At 34.1% G+C, this 24,972-nt stretch overlaps 1 protein-coding gene across 4 annotated transcripts; it reads right to left on the reverse strand.

Moving 5' to 3' along the window:
* Positions 1 to 226: 226 nt before the first annotated feature.
* Positions 227 to 23,535, reverse strand: LOC129242496 (cold shock domain-containing protein E1). Of its 4 annotated transcripts, none has more exons than XM_054879161.1 (13): positions 23,462 to 23,535; positions 15,090 to 19,305; positions 8,750 to 9,123; positions 8,512 to 8,691; positions 8,233 to 8,447; positions 7,943 to 8,150; positions 5,596 to 5,805; positions 5,309 to 5,542; positions 5,092 to 5,245; positions 4,853 to 5,022; positions 3,542 to 4,576; positions 2,223 to 2,400; positions 227 to 2,162 (listed from the first exon to the last, which is right to left on the reverse strand). In XM_054879161.1, exons 2-13 carry the CDS (start codon positions 15,124 to 15,126, stop codon positions 2,146 to 2,148), a joined length of 3,012 nt encoding a protein of 1,003 aa, XP_054735136.1. In that variant the 5' UTR covers positions 15,127 to 19,305; positions 23,462 to 23,535; the 3' UTR covers positions 227 to 2,145. The 4 variants fall into 4 exon arrangements, with proteins under 4 accessions (XP_054735136.1, XP_054735137.1, XP_054735138.1 ...); XM_054879162.1 differs by lacking the exon at positions 23,462 to 23,535 and having other exon boundaries at positions 15,090 to 18,178; positions 18,271 to 19,305; XM_054879163.1 differs by lacking the exons at positions 15,090 to 19,305; positions 23,462 to 23,535 and adding an exon at positions 9,239 to 9,564.
* Positions 23,536 to 24,972: the final 1,437 nt, after the last annotated feature.

The following is a 24,972-nucleotide window of genomic DNA, read 5'->3' on the forward strand; positions in this document are numbered from 1 at the left end:
TGCATTTTTTAATTAAAAAAAAACCGCACTATTTCAAAACCGCATAAAAACAGAATCTACTGTAGGTATTATATTTTGTATTTTTTTTTTTAACTAATGCAATGTTTTGCATTGGCTGCGTTGGAAAATCGTTCGGTTTTGTTTTTCATCTTCTCAGTGTAATGAACTAATCCATCCACACAGACACACACACTGTGGAAAGAAATTCAGTAAAACGCTCCGATAGTTGTAGCTTTAATGAAATATGTGTTTATTTTATTTGATTTCATATAGTTTGCAAATTGTTGCTTTGCAGGTTTTACGTTTTTTTTTTGTTTGTTGTGATGTTTTTGATGTTACGGCTTTTATTGGTATTCAAGCAATTATATATAATTTCATTCACTCTCAAAGTTTTTTTTGTATATTTTTGGTTCTGTAGGTCGTTATAATTTTAACATGGCTATAGGACTGATCCCAATTTTGAATGTAATTGAAATTCATTGTATTTTCTTGAAGAATATTATTATATATTTTTAATATACTATATGTTTTAGTTTCATATATTTGTATGTTGCTTAATTTGGGGTTTCTTAATTACTTAAGTGTTCTTTGTTGCCATTTTTTAATTATGTATTTATGTTTTAATATAATATATTGCAAAATTTATGGAGCAGCAAATTGAATTCGCCGTCGCAAATTTGCGTTTATTGTTTAATGTAATGCAACGGGTTTTCATTCATCACCATTATGACAATAATAAATCCTTTATAATATAAATCATATTATACAAGTATAACTAAATACTAAACTTTCTTGGATTTGTGTGTTTGTTCCATATCGTTTCGATTGTTACTTTGCATAGCTTTCAAAGGGTAAATTATAATAAAGTATTATTGTAAGTTTCGAAATATAGTATTTATATTATGTAGAATAAATATATTAGCATTTCCATTGCGTTTACATTACAAATATGTATGACATATGCATATGCATTTTTAGTTATTAATGTATGAAAAAATGAGAAAATATATTTGTATTAATAAATACTAAAAAAAAGCAGTTCAAGGGGCGCAACGCTAGATATAAACATAAATATTGAATCAATTGAAATTTGTAAATATAGGATTAAAGGGAGAATCTTTGGTTGCACCAAAACAGTACAAGAAATTCATCATCGTAATTTGGCATTGTATCTTTTAACGAACGTTAGAAACATTCTGTGATATCATTAAATGAAAGAGAATACGTAATTTAACACCAAGTTATAGTTGAATACTACATCTCTAAAAGAAAGATTATTATTAGTAGGCAGGTTGTGTTTATAATTCATGAAATTGTGTATTGTTTTTAGGGATTTCAATTTAGTCACTTTTCATGTGCATATACATATGTAAATTAAAATATTTGTTTCAATGAGTTAAATTACATACAAGTATAATAAAATATGGACAAACAATAACTGAGCACATTTTAGTTATTGTTTTGATTAGGTTTAATGATTTATGTGTGTGCCGTATTGCATTACAGTTTGTTGCATTTTTACCGTGGCTTTTGTTTGTAATCCAACTATTACTCCTTTGACTTCTGTCTACTTCAATAGTATAATTTTGTTTTACTTCAATTGTGTTTGAATATTCTTCATAAGTTTTATTAACGTCAATTAATAATTAAAAATAATAAATGGAAATCCGCTTGCAGTTCAGCACATAGTTAATAAAGTGTATAAACAGCGAAACATTCAAAGGACCATATGCTTTCTATCGAGCTTATGAAATGCCTGCAATGTTATGTTTTCTTAGTATAATTCTTTTTATAGTTCTTTTTTCTCAAGCAGTTAAGTTTTTGTTTTTATTACAGTATTCCTTTATTTAAGATATTTTGTATTGTGTTATTTTAGTATTCATATTAATAAATATGCCATATTTATTTCCTTTTCTGAGGAAGAGATGAGGCATCACGATTTTCTTTTCTTTTGCGTCTAATTCGGTAAACTCTAGCTTCGTATATTATAAATTGTGTTAAATAAAGTTTCCATGCTTCCTCCTCCTCCTCGCTTATCCTGCATCCTCAATTTATGTTTATTCATTTTTTATTTCATATGGTGTTGCGGATATTAAATGACGAAGTGTTGTAGCCTTCCAGTTTCTCTTTGTAAATTTCAGCTGTTTATTCAATTATAATACCTGAGAAAGGTATACAAATCATAGAAATATCTTTACAGTAATAATCGGCCGCAAACTCACCTGGAATGCGTGCAATTCGTGCTTGTGGCAAGAAACCTTTGCTTTGTGGTCCCCGTGGTGCTCGCGTAATGATTAAACGTGGCACAGTATCATCTGCATTGAGCTTTAGGCGAGATATTAAACGGTCTGGACGATCATTAATCTTCAGCACATTGCAAGCTGACGATTTACCGTTGCGCTACAAAATGATAAAAAAATTATATTATGTATATTTATAAGCAAAACCATCCTTTTCTTAATTTTAATAGCTAAGACGAAATATGTCAATATTATATGGGGGCTTTAAAAATGTCGACATTTCGAAACATTTGGTATAGCCAAAAGAACCAAAGTTTTGTATCCATGTTTGATGGATACTTTGAGTGTCACGAGAGCGTTTGCCGAGTGAAATATTTCAGTAACAAATTAGAACGCATTGCCCCGACAAAACTTAGAGCTGGACTCAACCAAATCTCAAGATACTTCCTCTGCATTTTGTATGAACAAATCAATGCCGACGATTGATATAAATGCTGTCAAAATAGATTCCTAAGTACCAAGTGGAATGATCTGAATTATTTTCCGAATTAATTTACGATGAATTATTGAAAAACTATACATATCGCACCCTAAATACAAAAGGGGCACAACTCAAAATTTTCCACACTCGAGCTTGACTTGTTTACAGTAGCACAGAAAACAAACTATGTGACATATCACGCTGAAATTTGCCATGTAAGCTTATAACAGTCCTACCAAAAAACAAAAAATTTATTTTTGCCATATGTCATCCGCGGACCGTTTTATTGATAACGTCTCGTTCATATTTGAGCAGAAGGAACATTTTGAGTTTTGACCCTTTTGTATTTAGGGTGCGATATATTCAATTTTTTTTATAGTGGGAAAGTTTTGATCCAGGTATTGAAATTAAAAGATTGAATTTCCTAATATATCAATTTTAGGATATTTAGATTTATGTACAATACGTAAATGTTTTTACTAAAGGACACTGGATTCGCATTATGTATTTTTGCCAAACCTCATCTGTAGTACAATTAACAGCTTTCGCCTGCAGGAAACAAAGTAAATTGAAGTCGCAAAATCTTTATTCGAAAACATTGGAATAATATTCCTTTTCAAAAATTGTTACTATTCTGTTTTTGTGTTTCATAATAGTTATATCTTTGATTTGCGGACGTATAGCCTCAATTTTATCTGGCCTTCTACATCACGATTTACTTATATCAAATACATTTTATCAATAGTAGAAGTGACAATTTTGCAAAATACTATTACATTTTGTTAAGATATCAAATATGCTGAAGTTTTTTTGTTTTTACCTGGTTAGTAACCACTGAAAATTCAACTGTGTCACCAGGATGTAATGTAACCGCATTGCCTTGCACCTCAGACATGTGAAAGAAGAGCTTCTTGCCATCCTCAATTTCGTAATTGAGAAAACCAAATTGTCCTTTGATCGAATCAACAGTTGCACGTTTCTTTTGACGAACTGCATTTATCTCCGCAGCGCGGCCTATTTCGTCTATCTTGAAGGTTACCAGGTCACCTTTCTGCAGCAAATCACGCTTATTTACCAAACTCGTAATACCAAATTCATGTTGTGTCAAAACACTCTGTTTGGTTTCATCTAATACTTCAATAAGCCCGGCATATTCCTGTTGGTCGGGATTGATGCAGCGTAACGGACGTGCTACTATTCCATTGTGTATTCCTTCTAAAACGGCTGGTTGTGGAATGGAACCCTTGGGTAAAGTGCGCACATTCTCGGCGGGTAAGCAATTTCCCGAGGCGGAAGTGTTGCCATTCGGCGACAGAGTGTACTCCACCTCTTGACCCAATTCTAACCAATTCGGATTGCCAACATAATTGCTGAAGTGGAAAAAGACTTCCTCATCATGCGAAAGCGTTTCAATAAACCCAAAATTCTCTTTAATGACAGCAATAAAGCCACGGTAAGTTTGGCCATGTTCATTCATTGTTAAATTATTATTGTCCAATTTGAAATCTTCAATCTTTGGTGTGGATAGCAACTGAGTTGAATTGGCCAGTGGCAAATATCCGTTTTGTGGAGGAAGCAACATACCACAGCTGTTTCCTCCAGTGTTAACGCCAACCCCCACGCCTACGCCCACGGCAACGCCGACACCAAGACCAACCCCGACACCATTGGACATTAGCATTTGCTCATTGTTTTGGTTGTGCATATGTTGATGTTGTTGCAGTTGGTTCGTTGTATTGGTTAACATAAGTTGCGATTGTTGTTGTTGTTGTTGTTGCAACTGTTGCTGGTGTAACTGTTGCATTTGTCCGATAAGCTGTACGTTTACAGCAATGAACTCTTTGTTTCGTTTTACCTAGAGAGTTAAGGATATCAAGATTGGGCAATATATTAGAATAATTCTGGTAGGTATACCACACTAAGCTTAACAAAAAATTCATGCTTAGTCGTCCTCATTCAATTTTTACAAAACTAACCTTAAAAAAGGTTAATGGAATTTTTTTATACTAAATAATAACTACGTTATAATATACATTTGCAAAGCCATTGCCAAAGTTCAAATTTAGTTTCTTTTAAAATATGTGTTAATTTAAAAATACCCCTTGTGGAATTCCGTACATCACATACTCACCAAGTAGATATCGAATCGTACACGATCTCCAATTCTTGGTGGTTTCTCGCAGTCTTTAAGGAAATACATTATAGTCTTTTTGACATCACCGTGATCATATGTAATCACACCGCCTTCAACGCGATCCTGGGACTTAACTGGGCTTTTAGGAGCCTCGCGGGTTACAGAGCCTTTTACGAAAAGCAAAAGAAAAAAAGTTTTTGTCGAGATTCCTTTGCTAAACAATTATTTTAAAATACCTTCAATATTACTTGCCATTAGCATTTCAAACTGCACCGTATTGGGCGGTAGATGCTTGATGCGAATGGCATGCAACCTGGAAGTATTATAGGGAACACCAGGTTCCTGGACGACAGTAAATTCTACTTCGTCATTCACAGCGATTTCCCGACTCTGAAAGTATAATAAATTCATATTTTTGTTGCACTTTAAGTTCGAATGCTTTATATTGCTTACTGTGTCCAACACTTCCGTAAAGTGGAAAAACAAACGCAAATTTCGTTCAACGCAACGTAAGAAGCCAAAACCATCCTTAAGTGAGGCAACTACACCTTGTTCACGCTTTTCACCAGAAACCTTAAAGGTTTCGTCAAGTAAAGAAATCGAAGTAGCGCGCTGTAATTGATCACGCCTATCGGTAGCAAGTAAGAACTGAACCCAGTCACCATGACGCAAAGTAAAATCCCCCTTCTATTAAGAAAATATTTTAAGATAAGAGTAAAGTCTTTTGTATTTGTATTTACCTGATCCTTATCACCAAACGGTACTTCAACTTCAGAGTAATCTGGTGCGCGGTAACGTATGCGACCGGGTAAGGGATCATTTGTCTGACGGGCTGGATTATTGCGGTCAAGTGGCTTTAAAACTTGCCCTTTGTAAATAGTGGTATCCACGTCCTCAAAAATAACCGATCCTGGTGGTAACCGTGTTATATTGCAAGCAAACTCACGACCCTTACAGACGAAAAATAAAATTAATTAATATTAATCATTTTCAGACGACTATTGACTTTAAATCAACAACGAAAACACATCTAAGTTTAAAATATATTGAAAAATATACTATACTAGTTTTCTCAAAAAATCGCTGTCCCCAGTTTTGCTCTTTCGCCTAACACCCTTGTGTATTAGTCGTTTGTTGTTTTCATCCCTCAAAACCAGCATATACCAAAACAACTACAGGGCAAATAGTCAAAGCCAAGTAGAACAACAATATTTTCCAGAGTTCCCAAATCCCTATCTACAACCGAAACAAATAGTCAGAAAACATTAGCTTAAGACTGACGATTTGCAGTAGACAACAATGAAACCGAAAATCGGAATGAAATTCTTTTCTTTTAAAATACAAAACAATCGCGAAGCCTCAATTGCCACAAGGAGAAGTAATTCCATATTTCTTCCCATATGTGGTTATGCTTAAACATTCCCCATACATTTATACATGCATGAGGAAAGTGACAGCCCTTGACCGGAAATGCATCCGGGTCGTTCCGTTAAGGTAGGACTGACTGTCATGGGAATGGTGGTGTGCGACTTAATGTTGTCCTACAAATGGAGAACAATTTAAATTTTATGCCGACTACGAACAGCAGAAGTATTTTATATCAAACGCTTCCACGATAATCCTTTACCACAAGTTATAATAGAAACAGTGCACTAGAATTTCTCGAATGGACTTACAAATTGCTTTGTTTAAGATTGGTTAAAATATGTAATCAGTGGTTAACGGTTTTTTGTTCTGTATTACATTTCATCTTTTACCTTATTTTGCCTCACTATTTTGGACACACTTGAGCAAACAAATGACTTTTGTGCTTAGATAAAATATAATAGAAACACTAACTATTTGGTGATAGCAACTAATTTTAAACGTTATAAATTTCATTGAGTTGCTCTTAAGGGAAAAATAATTAACTAAATTTTAAGTATAGGATACTTATTGAATAAAATAAACATGTACGGAGGAAGAGGCCAGATTAGTAAAAATTTAGGAAACAAGTGAAAAAAAGTGTTTAATGCTATTCATAATGTACCAAAAGCGGAAACTAGGAGAAGAAAACGTAACGTTCTGGGAAGGGAGAACAAAAACCTCATATATATACTATATCAAAATTAAACCTCTTTTGTAATTTGTCATCAAATTTGTAAGTCCGATAGTTCGATACTGGTTAGTAGAAGACGGATTAGTAGCACGAACAACCAGAAGAGAACCGTTGATGAGATTACAGAACAAAAAAAAAAGACTTTAATTTGCAAAAACACCCCTCTTCCGTCGAAACTCCAAAATTGTGACATGGACGGATTAAACAAAAATAAATATGTTTGGGTCCGACAGAAAAAAAATGTTCACAATGCTCACAAGTGCAGCATTTGATGTGAGAAATACGCAAGCACGGTGGCGGATCAAAAATGGTGCGGGGATGCTCTTAGGAGGAAGGATTAAGTCATGTTTTAGAAAAAGATAAAATGTGTGCGGTAGACTACGTAGAATATTTGGTACAGTTATGATTCCCTATGAAAGAGAAGAAATGCCCCTAAATGAGATTTATGCAGGATAACGATCCCATTCAAACATTTATCAAGCATTAGCAAGCAAAGGAGTGGTTCGAAAAAGAAAAATCGAATTTAGGAGAAGCGATGTAGAACCATAAATAAGGAAGAAATGTGGAACCAAATTCAAAATCCTTGGTGCTCTATTTCCCCGAATAAACATACAAATTAGTTAATTAAATGCATCGAAGAAGTCAAGAAACAAGCAGGAGGTGCTTCGAAATACTAAACTAACTCTCCATACTTAAGCATTTTTTAAAGAACATTGATTTTCTTAAGTGTGTTTTCTTAGTGTCTTAAACTCGATAAAATTTTATTATGTTGAATATTTGGAAAAGAGGATTTTTATTTTCTTAATTTGTTTCGAAATTTGTATGACTCTTCAAAATATCATAACTTTGCTATTCTATAATTTGCAGTATAACTAATATGTTGTGAAGGGCTACTGTTACAGTCGCAACATGGTATGTAAAGATCCATTTAAGCAGTATTTATTTACATAGAATATATTTATACATAGAAATTTAATAATCTTACTCACATTACGTGTTTGTATTGTAAATTCAACATCATCTCCTGGACGAAGCTCAACATTTCCTTCAGCTTCAGAAAAGTGGAAAAAAATTTCTTTTACAACATCAGCGCGCTCAATAAATCCAAATGATTCTTTCATGGAGCATACAACACCACGGTATTTTACCGGCTGTGCTGGGTTTTCTAAACGGATATGACAAGCACCAAGGTTACCTCTGTAAATGCATTATTTTATAATGATTATTTGATTTTTTATAATGCTAACAAAAGTTTCATAATCGATTAATAAAAAGTCACCTTTGGTTAGTTGCAATTTGAAAACTGACTTTATCGCCGGCACGTAAATTAACATTTCCCTCAACATCGTCTTTGGTATAGGGCAAGAAAAAACACTCGCCACGATTTTCATAGCTGATGCGACCAGTGGTTTCGCTTGAAGAGAGTAAATTGTTTGCGCAGTCAGTGCGTAATTCTGTAGTAACAGTACCAGTAACACGCTCCTCTGACAATACCTTAGATTTTTTAAATAAATATAATATTGATTGCTGTAACATTCGACCATTTCTTTTTACATACCACTTCTGGTGCTATCTTCGATACCTGGCTGGCAATTGGTTTGCCAGTCCTACGATCGTAGGTCATTTCAAATTCGACAGGATCACCGATTTTCAAGTGGTCGATATTGCCGCTGAATTGCGAAAAATGAAAGAATAAACGTGCTTGACGCTCACAGCATTGAATAAATCCATAAGAATGCTAAAAACAAATATATTTATAGATCTATTTTTGGTTCCATTGATTTTTATATACATACCAAGAGTTTCTCAATAATTCCAGTCTCTCGAGTTGCTTGACTTGGATCGTTGGCAGCTGATGAAGAGCTCGATTGCGAGCTGAAAATGGATGAGTTATTGCCGCCGCCACCACCACTACCTCCATTACTAAGAACGCTATTTGATTGGAACACTCCGATCGTAGCCGGATTTTGAATAACTTCCGGAACATCATTGGCATCGAAAATCCCAATTGGTGTTTGATGTTGAGAAATTGGCGGCTGATTCTGCGACTGCGCCGGTGGTGGACCCAGGGTTGAGTCCAAAGTAAAAGTGCCAATTGGCGGGAAAGTCGTTTGAATACGCATGGCATTCATGTTGAAAAATCCATCACAAGAAATGTTATCGTAGATTTCTAAGAAGATAAATCCACAAGAAATATGTATATTTCACGGCTTGTTTAAGTTTTATAATAAATTGATTTTTTTGGGCATACATAAAATTTGTTTAAATTCTTAGCTTTAAGTAACCTTTCTTCAATTTTTACAGATGTAATATTGTCCTCGTTTGTAAAAACGCAAATGATTATATGACAAGCTATGGGCAGGATCAAACACACACAGAAAGCAGAATAGGGAGAACATTAACGAACACATCAATACTCGCACGCATAAATAAGCCGCACACAACAAATTGCTTTTTCACTTTTTTGTTTACAACGATGGACAACAGGAACTTTACACTAAATTAGTTAAAAATTTTGTAATTTAACAGTTTCCAGGATACACAAGTTTCTAGTTTTTTTCACTTATAATTCGGAAAGACATGGAGCAATTTAAAATAAATAAAATATATGAAATTTTTTCAAATATAATGTGACAAAAATGATATAAATCAGATCGAATGATTTGATTTGAAATTTTCGAAAGAATTTTCAGGATATTGCAGTGACTAAATAATCGACTGCAGCATTTACCTAATACATTTTGGCTATTTTTAAGAGCAATAAACACTCCATATTGACTTCTGCAAAAAATGCAGCCGACCTTGTTGATTACATTGAAGTCAGCTTCCTAAAATTTAAAAATATACTCAGAACCAAAGTTACAGTGGAGAGACTGTTTTGTGTTAACTTTGATGAAGGTGTGCCAGTTAAATATTATTTGTAGCAAATCCTAGATTGAATAGTAAATAAATGTATGTTAAATTACGACAACAAATGTAACAATGAAATTTTTTTCGAAAAACCGAGTGCAGATTTGTAGAAGTCTCCATCTAAGTGTATAACGAAAAACAGCAAAATTCAAGAATAAACTTACAACAATTACTGGGATTGAACTAATATTTTATATTCACGGTTCTTTACTACGTAAAACACTTTTTACACATACACACGGAAATTAGAAAAAGAAATAATAGTTAAAGACCGTACAAATTATATCTGCTTATCACTTTTTTAGACTTCAGCGATTGTTGTTCTAGAACAGCACAAGCATGCCTCATACATGTTTTGGAAGTGACAGATCTTGGCCGGATATAAATCCGGGTCGTTCCAAATGCTAGCCCAATGCACGATCTCAGAATCCGCCGCAAAAACTAGTTTTGCTTTTGTATTTATTGCGGCTGTCAAATTTGATGTTTTGTGACGATTGTTTTGTATGTAAATTCTGTTAAATTAGGAAAATCATTTCTTCGTCCGTATAGCCATACGATTTTATATAGAACTACATTTTTAATTTACTTTTAAATAATTTATGCACTAATCAGGCGGAAACCCAAATTAAGATTTAAGAAAAAGTTCTGACCTTATTACTGCGAAGATATTGAAGTATTATATGGGCACAAAAGGGAAACTAAACAACTTAGAAGAAATAAAATAAGTGATAAGGTTGTGCGCTGTGTGCAACACAGTGCAACAAAATGAAAAATTGTAATCCTGAAACCCCAGATATGAATCACCAAATGATAGAAAGTTTTTCCTAGTAGCAGTGGCCTCACGGTAGGCAATGGCAAACCTCCGAAAGCCCCTCATAAAAACCATCTACCGTTCGGAGACGGCACACAACTGTAGGTCCCTCCAATTGTGGAACAACATCAAGACGCACACCACAAACAGGAGGAGGAGCTCGGCCAAACAACCTACAAAGGATGTAATATTCATATTGAAATAGGTATTTGATTTGATCGCTATTGACAAGTCGGCTCTCTTGTTCGAATGCAAGTTGCTTCTTTTCAAATATATATGCATGTTTAAAAAAAAAACTTTGTAGTAAAAATAAAAAACATTTGATGCAAATTATATGGTTGCGAGAACAAAAGCGAATTAATTTGCTAATTTATGTTTTTTGTGATTTAGGTCGATCGCGTATTATTTCTACTGATAATCGATAATTAAAAGTCGTATTTCTGCCGGTTTGTGATTTTCATACGTGTAAGTCTCGATCAGGCATTTATAAAACTTCTTGTTAAACCTTTTTATTTATAGATTTATAGAGCAGCTTTCGACAGCAAATACAATCGCGGCCACCTGACATGCACTCCAATTAGTAAGTTCTGTTGGGATATTTGTAAAAAAAAATGTTTTTAAAAGTTTTTATTTGCAGGTGTGCACAAACGCACAAGTGCAGCGTTCCAGTACCTACACGCACTTTACATCTACAAAAATGCGTGGGTTGTAATCATAATTTGGTAAGTTAGTAAGTAAGTAAGTTAATTCCAAAACTTATCTAATTTACGAAAAACGGCTCCATTAAAACAAATTCTTTTAAGAAAAGCAGATTTTATCATATTGACAACTTATTTTTGCTCCTTCTATTAATTAGCACATTTGAGAATAAAAAACATCAAAGTTTCCATACGCTTTTTCCGATGTCTTCAGGACGTAGCGAGTAATAGATTAATATAATTATTGGCGTTTAGGTTGCCAGCTTCATTTTGCCTCCTACTACTGTAGGTTTTGAGAATTAAACGGCGGAGTAAAACAATATGGAGTAAAACAATCACGATACAGATCTGAGAAATCGCATTTTCGATGACTTTACTGCATAAATCCGGCTGAGTTTGACCAATGACCCGTATGTTGACTTTGAGGGCTTAGAATTTTATTGCCATCGGCTTTCGATTTCGTGAAATGTCACAAGAAAACAGCTACCGGAGTCTAATTGCTCAATAATGGTGGCCAATTCACGTCAGATTCACAAGAAATAGTCCTACCCGTTTCCGATATACAGATCGAAACGCCACTGAAATAGATCTTAAGTTATACGATAGGCAGATGGCGGCGTATAACTTAGGACTGTCTGAGGTATAACTTAGAAGTAAAAAACATTGAAAAGGTTTTACATTGGTATCAAACGAAAGAGCTTTAACAGATTGACATATTTTGAAATATGGTATTAAAGAGTACAATTTTTTTTAATGAACTAGGTTTGCAAAAACGAATACATATGAGTATTATCTTGTGATAATTAATCTATTTTTCAGTTCCGTTCTTACTGTAAATATGTGTTCCTCTTCTGCAATTATACGTGCAAATAGTAGTTTACAGTGGACCATATTATGGTCTGTCGTCAGCCAGATTTTTTATAATTTCTCGTTTCTTGTACGGTAAAAATACCGAAAGTAATTTTAATTATCAAGATCTATTGAACAAGGAATGGTGTGCCTTAAGAATGAACTGTGAAATTTTCATGCGGAAATTCCCAATATTATTGCTTCTACAGGATTAACTAGGTAGAGAGCGGTCGGCGCGCTCCTGCACCTCAATCTTTACTTTTTTCGGCCTGGTGTTGTAAAAAAAAAAAACTATTCACCCGAATCGTCTGAAATTTTAATTTGCTGTTCACAACAGCAATAGCGGCCGCCCGTACTAGAATCAAATTTTTATTTCAATTATTTCAATTGTTTTGATTAAAAAACTGAAAAAAAAACCCTGATTTTTGGAGTATCAAATTAAAAACCGCGCCATTTTGCCAAATTTAAAGGGACATAGGTACAGTCATACTGATTAATATTTTGTTTGGTTTTTGTGTTTCAGATAAATAGAAAAGCCAAAATGGACAACACCGTCCAGGTTGAATTTTTCGGGAGGGACAACTTCAGCGCCATTTTTTAAATTATTAAAATTAAAAAAAAACCTTTTTTTTCATTTTTGTATGTAAAAGAAGTTAAATAAAAAGCCTAAAAAATTATAATATCGTTTTTCTTTCTTTTTATTGTAAAAAAAGTTGCTTAAAATACCCTAAATTTTCGAGCTAAGGCATAGAATTCTCCCTGGTTGTGTTTTAATTGGATATATTTCTAATGACTTATCCGACCAAGATTTTTATTTCTTTTAAGATTTTTCGCCGGATAGAATGATAGAAACAGTAACTAATATATTTGGTGATAGCAAACATTTTTTAACGTCATACATTTCAATCAGCTGCTCTTAAATTTGAAGTATCCGATACTTAGTATTGAATCAAATAAGCAACATGGGCCATGCTAAGCTAATAAAAAATTAAGAAAACAAGGAAAAACGATGTATCAAACAGCAGAATTAATGACATAGGTATGAACAAAACAAGTGTTTAATGCTATTCATAATGACCCAAGAGGGGAAACTAGAGGAAGAGAACGTAAAATTCTGGAAAGGAAAAAGAAAAACCTCATATACTATATCAAAATGAAACCTCTTCATTTGTCATTTGTCATCAAATTTGTAAACCGGATAGTTCGATACTGGTTGCTAGAAGTCGAAATAGAGCCACGAACAACCAGAAGAGTACCGTTGTTGAGTTTACAGAACAAAAAAAAAAGACTCTAATTAGCAAAAACACCCCTCTTCCGTCGAAACTCCAAAATTGTGACATGGACGGATTAAACAAAAATAAATATGTTTGGTTCTGACGGAAAACAATATGTTAGGCGGCTCACAAGTGCAGCATCAATAGCGGTGGCGGATCAATAACGGTGTGGGAATGTTCTCAGGAGGAAGGAGTACGTCATGTTTTAGAAAAAGATAAAATGTGTGCGGTAGACTACGTAGAATATTGGGTACGGTTATGATTCCCTGTGTAAGAGGAGAAATGCCGTTAAAATTAGAGTTTAAACAGCATAGCTATCCCAACCATTCAAGATATTTAGTAAAAGAGAGGTTTAAATGGTTTTAAAATGGCCGTCGCAGTCTCCTGACTTAAATCCGATTAAGCATCTTTGAGCAGAACTAAAAAAGAAAATCGGGACTTTCTAAGCCACATATAGGGAAGAAATGTGAAGCTAAATATAAAAGTCTTGATACTCTATTTCTCCAATGGTTTTTGTTTGAATTAATTATTTGTTTTTGCATTAATTGTTTGACCTTGTAAGGTACAAAATAGCCAGAGTTTTCAAAAACAAAAAAACATTCAAAAATTATTTTACATGAAAATATTTGTTTCTATACCTACATAACATTTTCCAACGGTGTATATTCCACATTTTCCGTAAAACTGGGTATGAATGCACATCAACATCTTTTACATTCCCTTCGTGAGATATTCAGTTGTACTTTACAAGGTGTGTTAAAAAAATAAATAATAAGGCGAATTTTTGGACCTTTGCACGTTGGCAACGGCGAGTATCGCAGGCGATGGAACGATGAACTGTATGAGCTTCACGATGACATAGACATAATGCACCAAATAAAGATCCAGCGGCTACGCTGGCTGGGTTATGTCGTCCGAATGGATACAAACACTCTGGCTCTGAAAGTATTCGATGCGGTACCAGCTGGTGGTGGCAGAGGAAGAGCGTTTCCACGGCAGTCGGTTCTACGCTACCGAAACGACCCGGATTTATATTCGTCCAAAGACTGTCACTCCAGCAGCATTCCTCGTATGTAAGTATGGGGATTGTTTATGCTGGTACAACAACAACAAGAGCAACAACAGAGTAAGAGGAAGGCCTCCTCTGCGTTGGGAAGATCAAGTGGAGAAGGACTTGGCTTCACTTGGTGTGTCCAACTGGCGCCGGTTAGCACAAGAAAGAAACAACTGGTGCGCTTTGTTAAACTCGGCCAATTAAGAAGAAGAAGAAGAAAAAAAAAAAGGTAAAATGCATAATTTACAAAGCTAACTGTTTATTAAATTTGAATTTGCCCGTATTTTGTTTTTTTTTAATTTCGCCTTCGCAATTTTCTGAATCATCTTGCTTGCTTACATATGCGATCGCCAAAGTTGTATGTAGAAAGGACTTCAAGAGACAATAGTACTATATATAAGTATTTACTTAAATGAAAATAAAATATACCAAATGATCACTTACGAAAATACTTAATTACATTCTTTTCACCGAGATAAATTTTATATTTCAATTATTTTTAATATATTTTATATGTTTTAAGATAATGGGTTTAATTACCTTCACCGGTGCGGTAACCTTTTGATTGGGTATTCATGTTGGTCAGTGCACGTGGAATACTTGTTGTTGATAATGGGGGTGGTGGTGGTAGTGAGTGTTGCACTGGTTTTAGTAGCTGCGGATACACGTTGGAGATTTTTAAAAAGGATGGTAGAAATAGTAGCCAACTATGGTTGCAAAGCGCGTGGGCACACTTCAGTCGTACAATGGATTTATTTCACGTGCTAACAGCACTAATGGCAACTGATAAAGAAAATGCGTCGAGAGGTATACAATTTAATAAAAACTTCAAATCGCGCTTGATGCACCACTCATAAATAATATGAAAAACAATTTTCTGCTTGATGGTAATTTTGTTTTACAAATTTAATAACACGCTCACTTTTTTTACAGCTTTGTTGAGAGGCAGTGACAATTCACTGAGAGCCTTTCTGAATGTATATATGTATATCTTAAATGCCGAAACACAGCGCCTTTATAGGATTTTACGAAGAGAGCTAGTTAGTTTTCTGTTAATCTCATTTACTGTTATGTACAATTATTTAAATGTTAATAGCGCGATCATTTATGCATTATTTAAGGTTTCTTGTCTTATCTTCAAAACCAGGCTTTATACCCATCACACATTTACCAGTTGTATCCTGTTTGCGTCTTCTCACAAAAAGGAGCCTAACAGGCTGCCATAAGCACTACTATTATATTATAATTTTTTCTTGGTTGTGGAGTTTCTATTCTATTACTTTTGATATTTGATTAAATGTGGTATTTATTTATTTTTATGGGAGAAGTTTTTAAGACGTAAACGTAATGTGTTTAAAGGTAACATTTAAGCCGATTGTAGTAGCTTTGTTGTCGATTCGCTGTTTGGATTTTATTTTGGTTGCTTCTTACTGGGTTGCGGTTTTTATGTTTTTGTGTTATTGTTATCTACTACTCTAAGCTTTAAATGTAGCAAAGTCTTTTTGTTATAAACTGCTGCAGTTTTCAACAATCCATTCTTCAGTACTCCAGTTCACTTAGGTGTTTCCACAACTGTAGTCGCTAGTCTCTGCTCCAATAATCTTTTATCTTTAATTTCAATTAGTTTTTATTTATTTTTGTTTTTGCGTTTAAAGTCTGTTTTGCTTATGCATATAAGCTTATTATGTATTCACTTAATTAATATAAAATATAATATAATAATATACTATAGTATATATGTATCGAAGTCCTTTAAGATATCACGAATTTGTTTCAATGTTTCATTATCTTCATTTGCATTTGCTTTAGTTGTTTCTATTTTGTGTTGTTTTTTTTACATCTAAGAATTTTATTTTTATTTTAATTCTATTTAATTTAACGAAAATTTTTTTTGTTGCTGTTTTGTAATAATAATCTTTGTTTTTTGTTGCTGTTCCTTACTTTTTGTTTTTAGTTTATATTATAAATTTACAATAATTATCACAGAGTTGTTAAATCTTTCTTTGAATTTTTGTTTGTGTTTTGTTGTTCTTTATAAACTCTTGGTTTTTTATTCTGTCTTGTTTTGCTTTTGTTGCATATTATCATTCACGCACACACTTTAGGTTCTAGACACATTCACATGCGCACACATCCGTTCATAGTATTTTTGTTTAATTTCATTCTTGCTTAATGTATGCTATTATAAATTTCCTCGGTTTGTTGCTGCAGTCTGTCCAAATCAGTTCCGGTTTTCGTCTTCTGTCTCGACCCGTACCCCGGACACTTGTACTACAATATCCTTGTGGGGTGTTGAAAGTGAGCGTAGCAGGCGCCCGTCAACAAATGACGCTCCAACTTCTATATGTCCTCTTTTAATATTTTGATTTGTTTATGATCGTTTAATTTAACAATTTCGTTGCTGATTCAAATACTTATAATGCCCTTGTTGCGCTCAAATTATTTGTAGTTGCTCAGTTGTATTGTTGTTAATGTAAAATATGAATTTTATTCACATGTAAAAGTGGCTTAATTGTATTTGAGTTTATTTATTTTTAGATAATTTAATTGTTTGGATTACTGTTTTCGATTCCTCTGCCCCTTGTTAAATAATAATAATATTATTATTATTTAATTAAATTTCTATTCAAATATGTATTAGTTTTTAAAGTGCTTTAGATTTATTGTTGCCGTTTTATATTTTTGTTGTTACGTTGCATTTGTTTGTTTGAGTTAAGACTGCCTTCATTGCAACTTTCGGCGCAACTAGTTTGCTACTCTACAGCTACCTCATGCGATACACTGATTTTTGCTTAATCTTTACTCTCCATTTACTTCATCTGTTGTTCGATTTTATTTCAATGCACTGTTTCGATGGCTTTTTATTCCGCTTGTTTTTTTTTGGACTATGTGTTGAATGAATTTAAAATTTGGTTAAATTTTCATTTTTTTCTAAACTTTTCTAATTATTTAGAAGTGTCTATATTTCCGGTCTATCAAACCGTATTGCTATTGTTGGCATATGGCTGTGGGTATGAATTGTTTTTATGGGCGGCGGGTATTTGGCCAATTATGTGCGTACTATAAGAGTCAAACCCGCCAGTACTAATGCTTGCAATGGAAAACTCCAAACCGGCTTCTCCGACGTCGGTTATGTTGACTACTTGTCGTCAATGCGTTTACTCGATATTCTTTCACTTTCCTCCTCACATCTCCCGCACTTAGCTACCCCGATTCGCACAATTTATCACTACGTTTAAGTCAAGACATTGACCATTTTATGTAGGCTATTTATTTATATTCCACTTTTTCTTTATTTACCCAATATTCTATATAATATTTTGTTGCGATTTTTTTTTTGTTTTTTATTTTGTTTTAGTTTTCGTGTTTTAAATTTTTTCACAACACCCTTATTTTTCTAATCTGAAAGTTTTTTTACAGTTAAGATTTTTTGTTGGTTTGTAATTAATTCTTTTCTTATTGCGTTTTGTACTTTAAAACTTTTCCAGTTTTTTTATTTTTTGTTTTGTTGCTGGTTGTGTTGCTTTTGTTTTTATTGCAGTTGTTGGATATTTTTATTTTTCGAACTGCATTCTTTACCGATTCCTTTCCGTTCAAAATCTATATGGATGTAAGAAGTGTTGATGGTTCTAAAGGAGATGTATTGAGGGAGTTGGTAGAGTGTTTGTTAGATTAGCGTGGGAGTAATGGTGGTATTGGGATTGAATTTATTGAATCTTACGCTTCGCGAGTTGAGAAGGAAGAATGTGCACATTTATTTATCCTGGCGTTAGGAAGTATTTTATGAAGTTGGCAACTAACGCATACACTGGACGATTTCTTGGTTATATTTTGATGGATTCTAATTGCTTTATTGGTACACCATAATCTATCTTCTGTAGATGGCAATGTTTACTTTGGGTTCGCCAATAGCGTCGGACCTCGGAATGCTCTTTTAATGAGTTTTTGTGTTTACAATGATTTTGTAATTTATTCGTTTGCAACTTATGATCATGTGGCAGAGAATTAAGATGAATTGTATTGTTTCACATTTACTTCACATATCAATCTCATAAACCACTTGAACGCTCTTGAATAGATCACTTATCTGCTCCCGACTTGGTTAATCTGAGTGACTACTCCAAACTCCTTAAGCTTTTCCCCTTGAGATTCTTAAAAGTCTTTCAACAAACGATTCAATTATTTTTATTTAAATTTTGTAGTATTTCATAGAACTATATTTGGTATAGCAAATTCAAAAATTATTGAGTATTGAGAATAAAATGTGTTATAAATTCGGAGCGTTTTGTATTTAGTCCGACTATTCCAGTCCCCAACTAAAAAATACAAAGTCGGGCACACACGCGTACGTGCACTCACGTGTAGGCACTACCTCACAAACTACTGCCAAGCGTTTTTTGTTTAGAACTGCTACGGTTTGGTTTTTTAATTTGTTTATTAAGTATTTAAAGAATTTTATTTGAAAACAGTTATTGTTTTTAACTTTTATATGTTCGAAAAAGTTTGGAACAAGAAATTAGTTGCCTCAATTTCTATTCCATCACCATATCTTTACGCCTTCCTTGAGCTCAGTGTTTCTGTGTTTTTAAATATAATTTAATCGTGCGCGATTTTGTTGTTGGTTTTTTGTAATTTGATTAACTTGTTTTGTTTTTTGTAAGTTTTTGTTGATTTTGTTATTTCGTTTTCGATGGTGTTTTAGATTATGATGAGAATAGTTAAGTGTGATGTCAAAACGGAGTTTTAGTTACAAAAGCTAAAGAAAAAAAAAAGAAATAGTAATTATAATATTATTTATGTATGTAATTTTAATAAAAAACGTATATACTTATAATATGTAAGTAAAATAAAAATAAGCCTGCAGTGATAGTAAAACGAATGAAATATCAAACGCTACAAATTGGGACCTCCTCAAAAATGAAGAGCTGGATACCACTAATGACTGGATTAAATGTGGCTAAACTGAATTCAGATTAAAATCAGCACAAGCCATTATTTAAAACTAATGAGTAACAATGACCAAAAATATATCGTTCCCACGATAGTCGGTTCTACGTAACCGGAACGACCCGGCCAAGGACTGTCACTTCATCAGTATTTCCCGTATATGTATTTGAAATGCTTACGCTTATACGACAACAACAAAGAAAAATGTAGTGAAATGTTTTATAATGGTGCAACAACAATTCTATCCCAAAATAGGAATAGAATTAGAAAAAAAGGTGTAGCAGGTCCATCAAATCACAGCTTCTCTAGCCCTCTGACCTAATATTGATGGTAATCATAATGAGGGACAAATAAAATTCAAAGTTTAATGACTAATTCGTATCAAGTCAGATGTTTCGTGCAGAGTGCGAGTAGTAGCGCCTCAAGTGTCTTCACGACAGAGTTATCAAACGATAAGACTCCCCTTGGTTGGCGGATCTCCCTGGTTCCGTAGTGAGACCACTCTCCCTGCTTCCCACTTGTCAGGAATTATGAGTGGCCATGGACAGGTTGAAGACCTTTGTAAGATATCCTACCGCGCTGGAATGCCAGTCCTTGGTCGTATATAAATCCGAGTCGTTCAGTTAACGTAGAACCGACTGTCGTGGGAACGATATATGTAAATCTACCCATTCCACAATGCACACCTTCAGCTTCAATGCTTCTCGTAAGCCCCGTATATAAATAATCGAGTTCGTGTTCAGAAATCGGCCAAGAAGGTGTTGGCATCAGTTTTTGAAAGGCGAAAGCAATTTTGTTTGTGGATTAGTTGCAAACTGGTAAAACAATTCTGAATATGATTGTAACATTTAGACCAGCTGAAGGAAAATATTTCTGAAAAAATACCCAATATGAGGTCTTAAGGTCCAGAGGCCTTAATAGCTGTGGAGCACATGAAAAACTCTTTGTTAAAATTGATTGTACAAAATCAGGTTATTTCCAACGAATTATCAGCTATACTGACTGCAAAACACACGCGGTCTTTCCCTCTTTGTTCTTATTATTAATTATCGACTTGCCTGCTTGTTTTGAGTTTGCAAAGTGTCTCCTATTTCCTGACAACGTGAAACTTTTTTCCGTCGAACGGGACTACTCCGACAACCTTAGAGTATTTTATGTGAATGAACTTGCAAACCAGACGAAAAGCTGCAAAGTCTTGAAAGTCATATGATAATTGCCTGATTTTTGATACTTAAGTACTGAAATAAAGGGTTTTCCATCCAATAAGAGGTGTTATTTCGATGCTTATTTCATTATAAAGAGGAAGATATGCCGTTAATAGTGGAAAATAACATCAGGCAAATGACCACCACGACCACGCTTACAGGACAATATCTTTTGCATGAAATTTTCCATAACTGAATTGCAAAGTGGCTGCCCTATATCCTCGATAGCCTCATGAATTCCATATTTGAGGTCTGGAACCGACCCTGGGCTGCTGGCGTAAACTTTATCTCGCTGGCCAATTGTGATCACCTCTTCGAGTGTAACATGGTCCGGAAACTTTTCCCATAAAAGATCAATGGTTTCGTTGCTTGTATGGAACGTAGCGCCGTCTTGTTGAAAATAATAGTTGTCCAGATCAATACCATCCAATTCCGGGCATAAAAAATCGGTAGTCATCTCTCGATAATAGTGGGCTATTCAAAATAACACCTGTTATTAGAAAACCCTTTACAAGCAATCTATCAGCTGTTTCGCTTTATGTTCCCATATTTTTATATTTTTTCCTCTTAACCCCCCTCAGACCTGAATTATTGTTAATGGATAATAAAATTTTTTGTTTACTAATTATTAGTAAGAAGGACATCATAAAAACAAATATGTGAAAAATCAAATCAAATGTATTTATTAAGTTTGCCGAATTTTCCGGCATGTGCACAATTATGCACATTAGGTCCCAAGTGTTGTCAACAATGTAAAATAAAAATATTATAAGGCTTTAAACATTATGTGTATAATTCTGCATATGAGGTCCGAAGGGGTTAAATGAAATTTTTATCTTGTTTTATGCGCAGCGCCACCATTTTTAGCTTAGATAGCTTATAAAACCATCCCATTCGATTTTTGAAATACTGTCGATCACTAGCTTGACTTAGTATATAATAAGAAGTATTTAAGATAGAAATCAACTATCTACTCAGTAGCTGAAAGCTTGGAGAACTCTTGGATGAAGCACATGTACGCGAGACCTTATATTTCATTCATATTCCTACTTCATGCATATCATTTTTAAGTCTGCAGTGCCTCCTGAGAATGATTTTGGACATTCTGATTTAGGTATGCACACTGTCTTGACAGAACATATTGGACTGCTACCTATTATTGACTCTATCATCCCTTGCACTGAGAAATATTATTCCAAATTATTTAAAAATAAAGAATAAATAATTGAATTTAATAACTATAATCACTTTCTTCAGCATCAAAACCTTTACACATACTTGAACATCATCAAATAAAATCTTAATAACTTGCACAAATAATGGTATTTTCGTCGCCTACTATGATAAAATGTGTTTGTCGCTCAAGTTTTGGCTATACTGTTTGTTTTAAATTTGTAGGAGAAATGTTTGAATATAATTCAAATCATATTTGATAATGAAGAACAATTTATACTTTAAGTAAATAAATATATAAACAAGTAAATAATACATTTATATTAACACTTAGCTCAACATGTTTTGACCGATACTACACCTATGTATGTGTCTATGTATGGACTTACTAAAGTTATGCCAAACATAAAAAGCAATTAATTAAAAATCTGTATTTCTTCAGTATTATTTAAAACTTTTCAATGGATAAATTCCTGTAGGTTCTCATTTTTTGCCGAAGAAATGAATCCATCTAAAACCTCAATACTAGTGTCGGTTGTTATCATAAATCTACAAAATATTATTTTCCTATAGTTATTTGATTTATGTGCAGAAGTTTAGTAAGAACAATTACTCTTGAGGATAGGTTTTTAAAGATATCAAAGACGTTTTACATATATATTATTTCACCTGCGACAACTAATAAATGCTGCATACCGATTTATTTAGTACTTATTTCATTATTTAATTATACAATTTTTATATTGCATATTTATGTACGTATGTATTCCATTATATCGTACTCATCAAATACCTTTTGCCAAACCACTCTAACAACTGATATAGCCAACTACAGTAGGTGGATATTTAGTTTAATGTCAGAAAAAAATGCATATACCGGCAATGTGGAGAAAGTTTCTGGAATACACATTTTAGGTATAAAATCAAAAACTTAATAACCAACAAGACCACTCCATACAACAACCTCATAAAGGACAGTTCGCTTTTGGATATTTGACGTTACCATGTTGGACATCCTACAACTGCATTATTGATTTTTCAGTGCACTGCGCTGTAAAGCCCCTCCTACCGCAAAACCAATACAGAATTGGGAGCTGATGTGTGGCCCCCGTACACAAACTGTATTAAAGAGGCTGTCTACACACGTATGCAAAGTTTGCGATTACATATATGTATGTATGTATTTAGTTCGTAGCCTCGGCCCTAGCCGGTAGCAGCTTAATAATTGATATTTTATGAATTCAATCATGTCTAGTAAACTCATATCCACTTTAAATTTGGTAATATCTTTTATTTTTCATTCTACAAATATAATGCTTCGTTAGAATAGACACCACTCGAAAATACGAAGTCGATTTTCCTTTCAAGACGGCTCGCCTGTCTCGACGCTGCAAAAGTACACAATTCTGGAATCGCATAATTTTCAGTAGCGTTTTTATCAATTTCAAAATTGTTTTTTTCACTTTTACTAAACTTCAACGATCCACTAAACATTTTCATACCTGAGTATGAAAAATCTAACACTTATTTGATATATATTATGAACATATTTAATAAATTTTAAAATTTTCACCACTCAATACGTACCCACGACACAGCACAACGACGCCATATTGCATTCGCTTCATTTCGTCGGAGGGCTGCCACATATTTCCTACTCAAAAGCCAAAATGGTTAAGTACAATTTTTTGAGAAATTTTAGATATCTATTATTACTAAAGGGGATGCTCACAGACCGAAAATTCGAAGCCTAGAATTGTTACGAATTTGCTACGTTTTTATGCAACAACTAATATGTTTCACAATAATAGCCCAGAGTTCGATCACTGGATTGTAAAATAAAAGTGTGCCGTCTGAACAACGAGTTATTGGACGAGTGTATGAATAGGTGAGAAATGATCGTGCAGAATTCGACTGGCAAATCTCCAAAGTGACGTGCCAGCCAAAGTTCCCCTCACAATTTGATTCACCATGGTTAAAAAGCGAATCTGGTATGCCTTTCCACCTTGTTTAATAACTATCGTAGTTTTTTAAATTTGGCAACACGTATCTTCTGGCGACTTCTATTAGCTCCTGGTGACGCTCAAGCATGCATGTTCTGCAGCTTATATGTGTGCGTGTCGGGTGCTTGACGCTAATATCTAAAATTTTTGATTTTCATCATGCAAAAGCCGACAACAAGTATGTGTGACACGAAGCAAGTACGAGTGTCACCCGACACGCACACATATAAGCCTGCTGGACATGCATGCTTGAGTGTCGCCAGGGGCTATATCTCGTCTTTTTTTGGCTCGTCATTTGGTGTCAAAACGAATTCATATTTTTATTTTACTGTATTATTCACTCGGTATTGCCGCAATTGCTGGTCGGTTCGCAAAGATGTTTTGTTTGTTACTCTGCCCACACCTTAAATATGACCGTCCCGATTAGACAACAAATTTTTCGCTCCAAAATGAGCCAATATCCCCAAATTAACCACTTTGATATTCCCGTACTCAGTTTTGGATTGCTGCATACAATACACTCATCATTCCATCTTTTAGTCAACTTGTAAGGGCCTTCCCAGGGTGCAGTTGAATCTTTCAACCATTGCATCTGATTGTGGATGCAAAGTTGTTGTACGTGTTTTTCTTAATTCTTATCAAGAAACACATCTCTTTCAATACTGCTGATTCGAAGTTTTTTTTTTGGTCTGAAAACAACTCAATAGATATTCCGAACCTAGTCACCCCGTTCTGAACGCAAACCTCAGCAATGGTTTTGGCCTCTTGGTTTAGTTACTGGATTAGTCCATAAAAACAAGCACATATATGTTGCCGGAGTCACATGTTGGAAATGGACTCGCCACATCCATAGTACCTCGCTCAAATGGTGAGCTCGCATTGTATTACTGTAATTTTCCACGACTTCTCTCATTTGGTTATTTTGCTGCCATAAACTACACGCAATTTTGAATCCATTCAGCAAATGATACTCTGCAATTTAGCCATAAAAACCGCAGCTTAATTTTCTCCAGCGATTTAGTGATTTTCAAATAGCCTCAACCTCCATGATCTTTTCCAGGTCATGATCATTCAATTGACTTTTCCTTATCGTAC

The sequence above is a fragment of the Anastrepha obliqua genome, chromosome 3 (genome assembly GCF_027943255.1).
Source record: "Anastrepha obliqua isolate idAnaObli1 chromosome 3, idAnaObli1_1.0, whole genome shotgun sequence".
NCBI classification, from domain to species: Eukaryota; Metazoa; Arthropoda; class Insecta; order Diptera; family Tephritidae; genus Anastrepha; species Anastrepha obliqua.

Excerpts from the sequence above, each read along its gene's own strand:
- LOC129242496 (XM_054879161.1), bottom strand. The coding sequence starts at position 15,126 with ATGAATACCCAATCAAAAGGTTACCGCACCGGTGAAG. Across the intron at positions 4,577-4,852 it reads TACGATTCGATATCTACTTG|GTAAAACGAAACAAAGAGTT; the intron begins GTGAGTATGTGA and ends TTAACTCTCTAG. Across the intron at positions 2,401-3,541 it reads TTTCAGTGGTTACTAACCAG|CGCAACGGTAAATCGTCAGC; the intron begins GTAAAAACAAAA and ends ATCATTTTGTAG.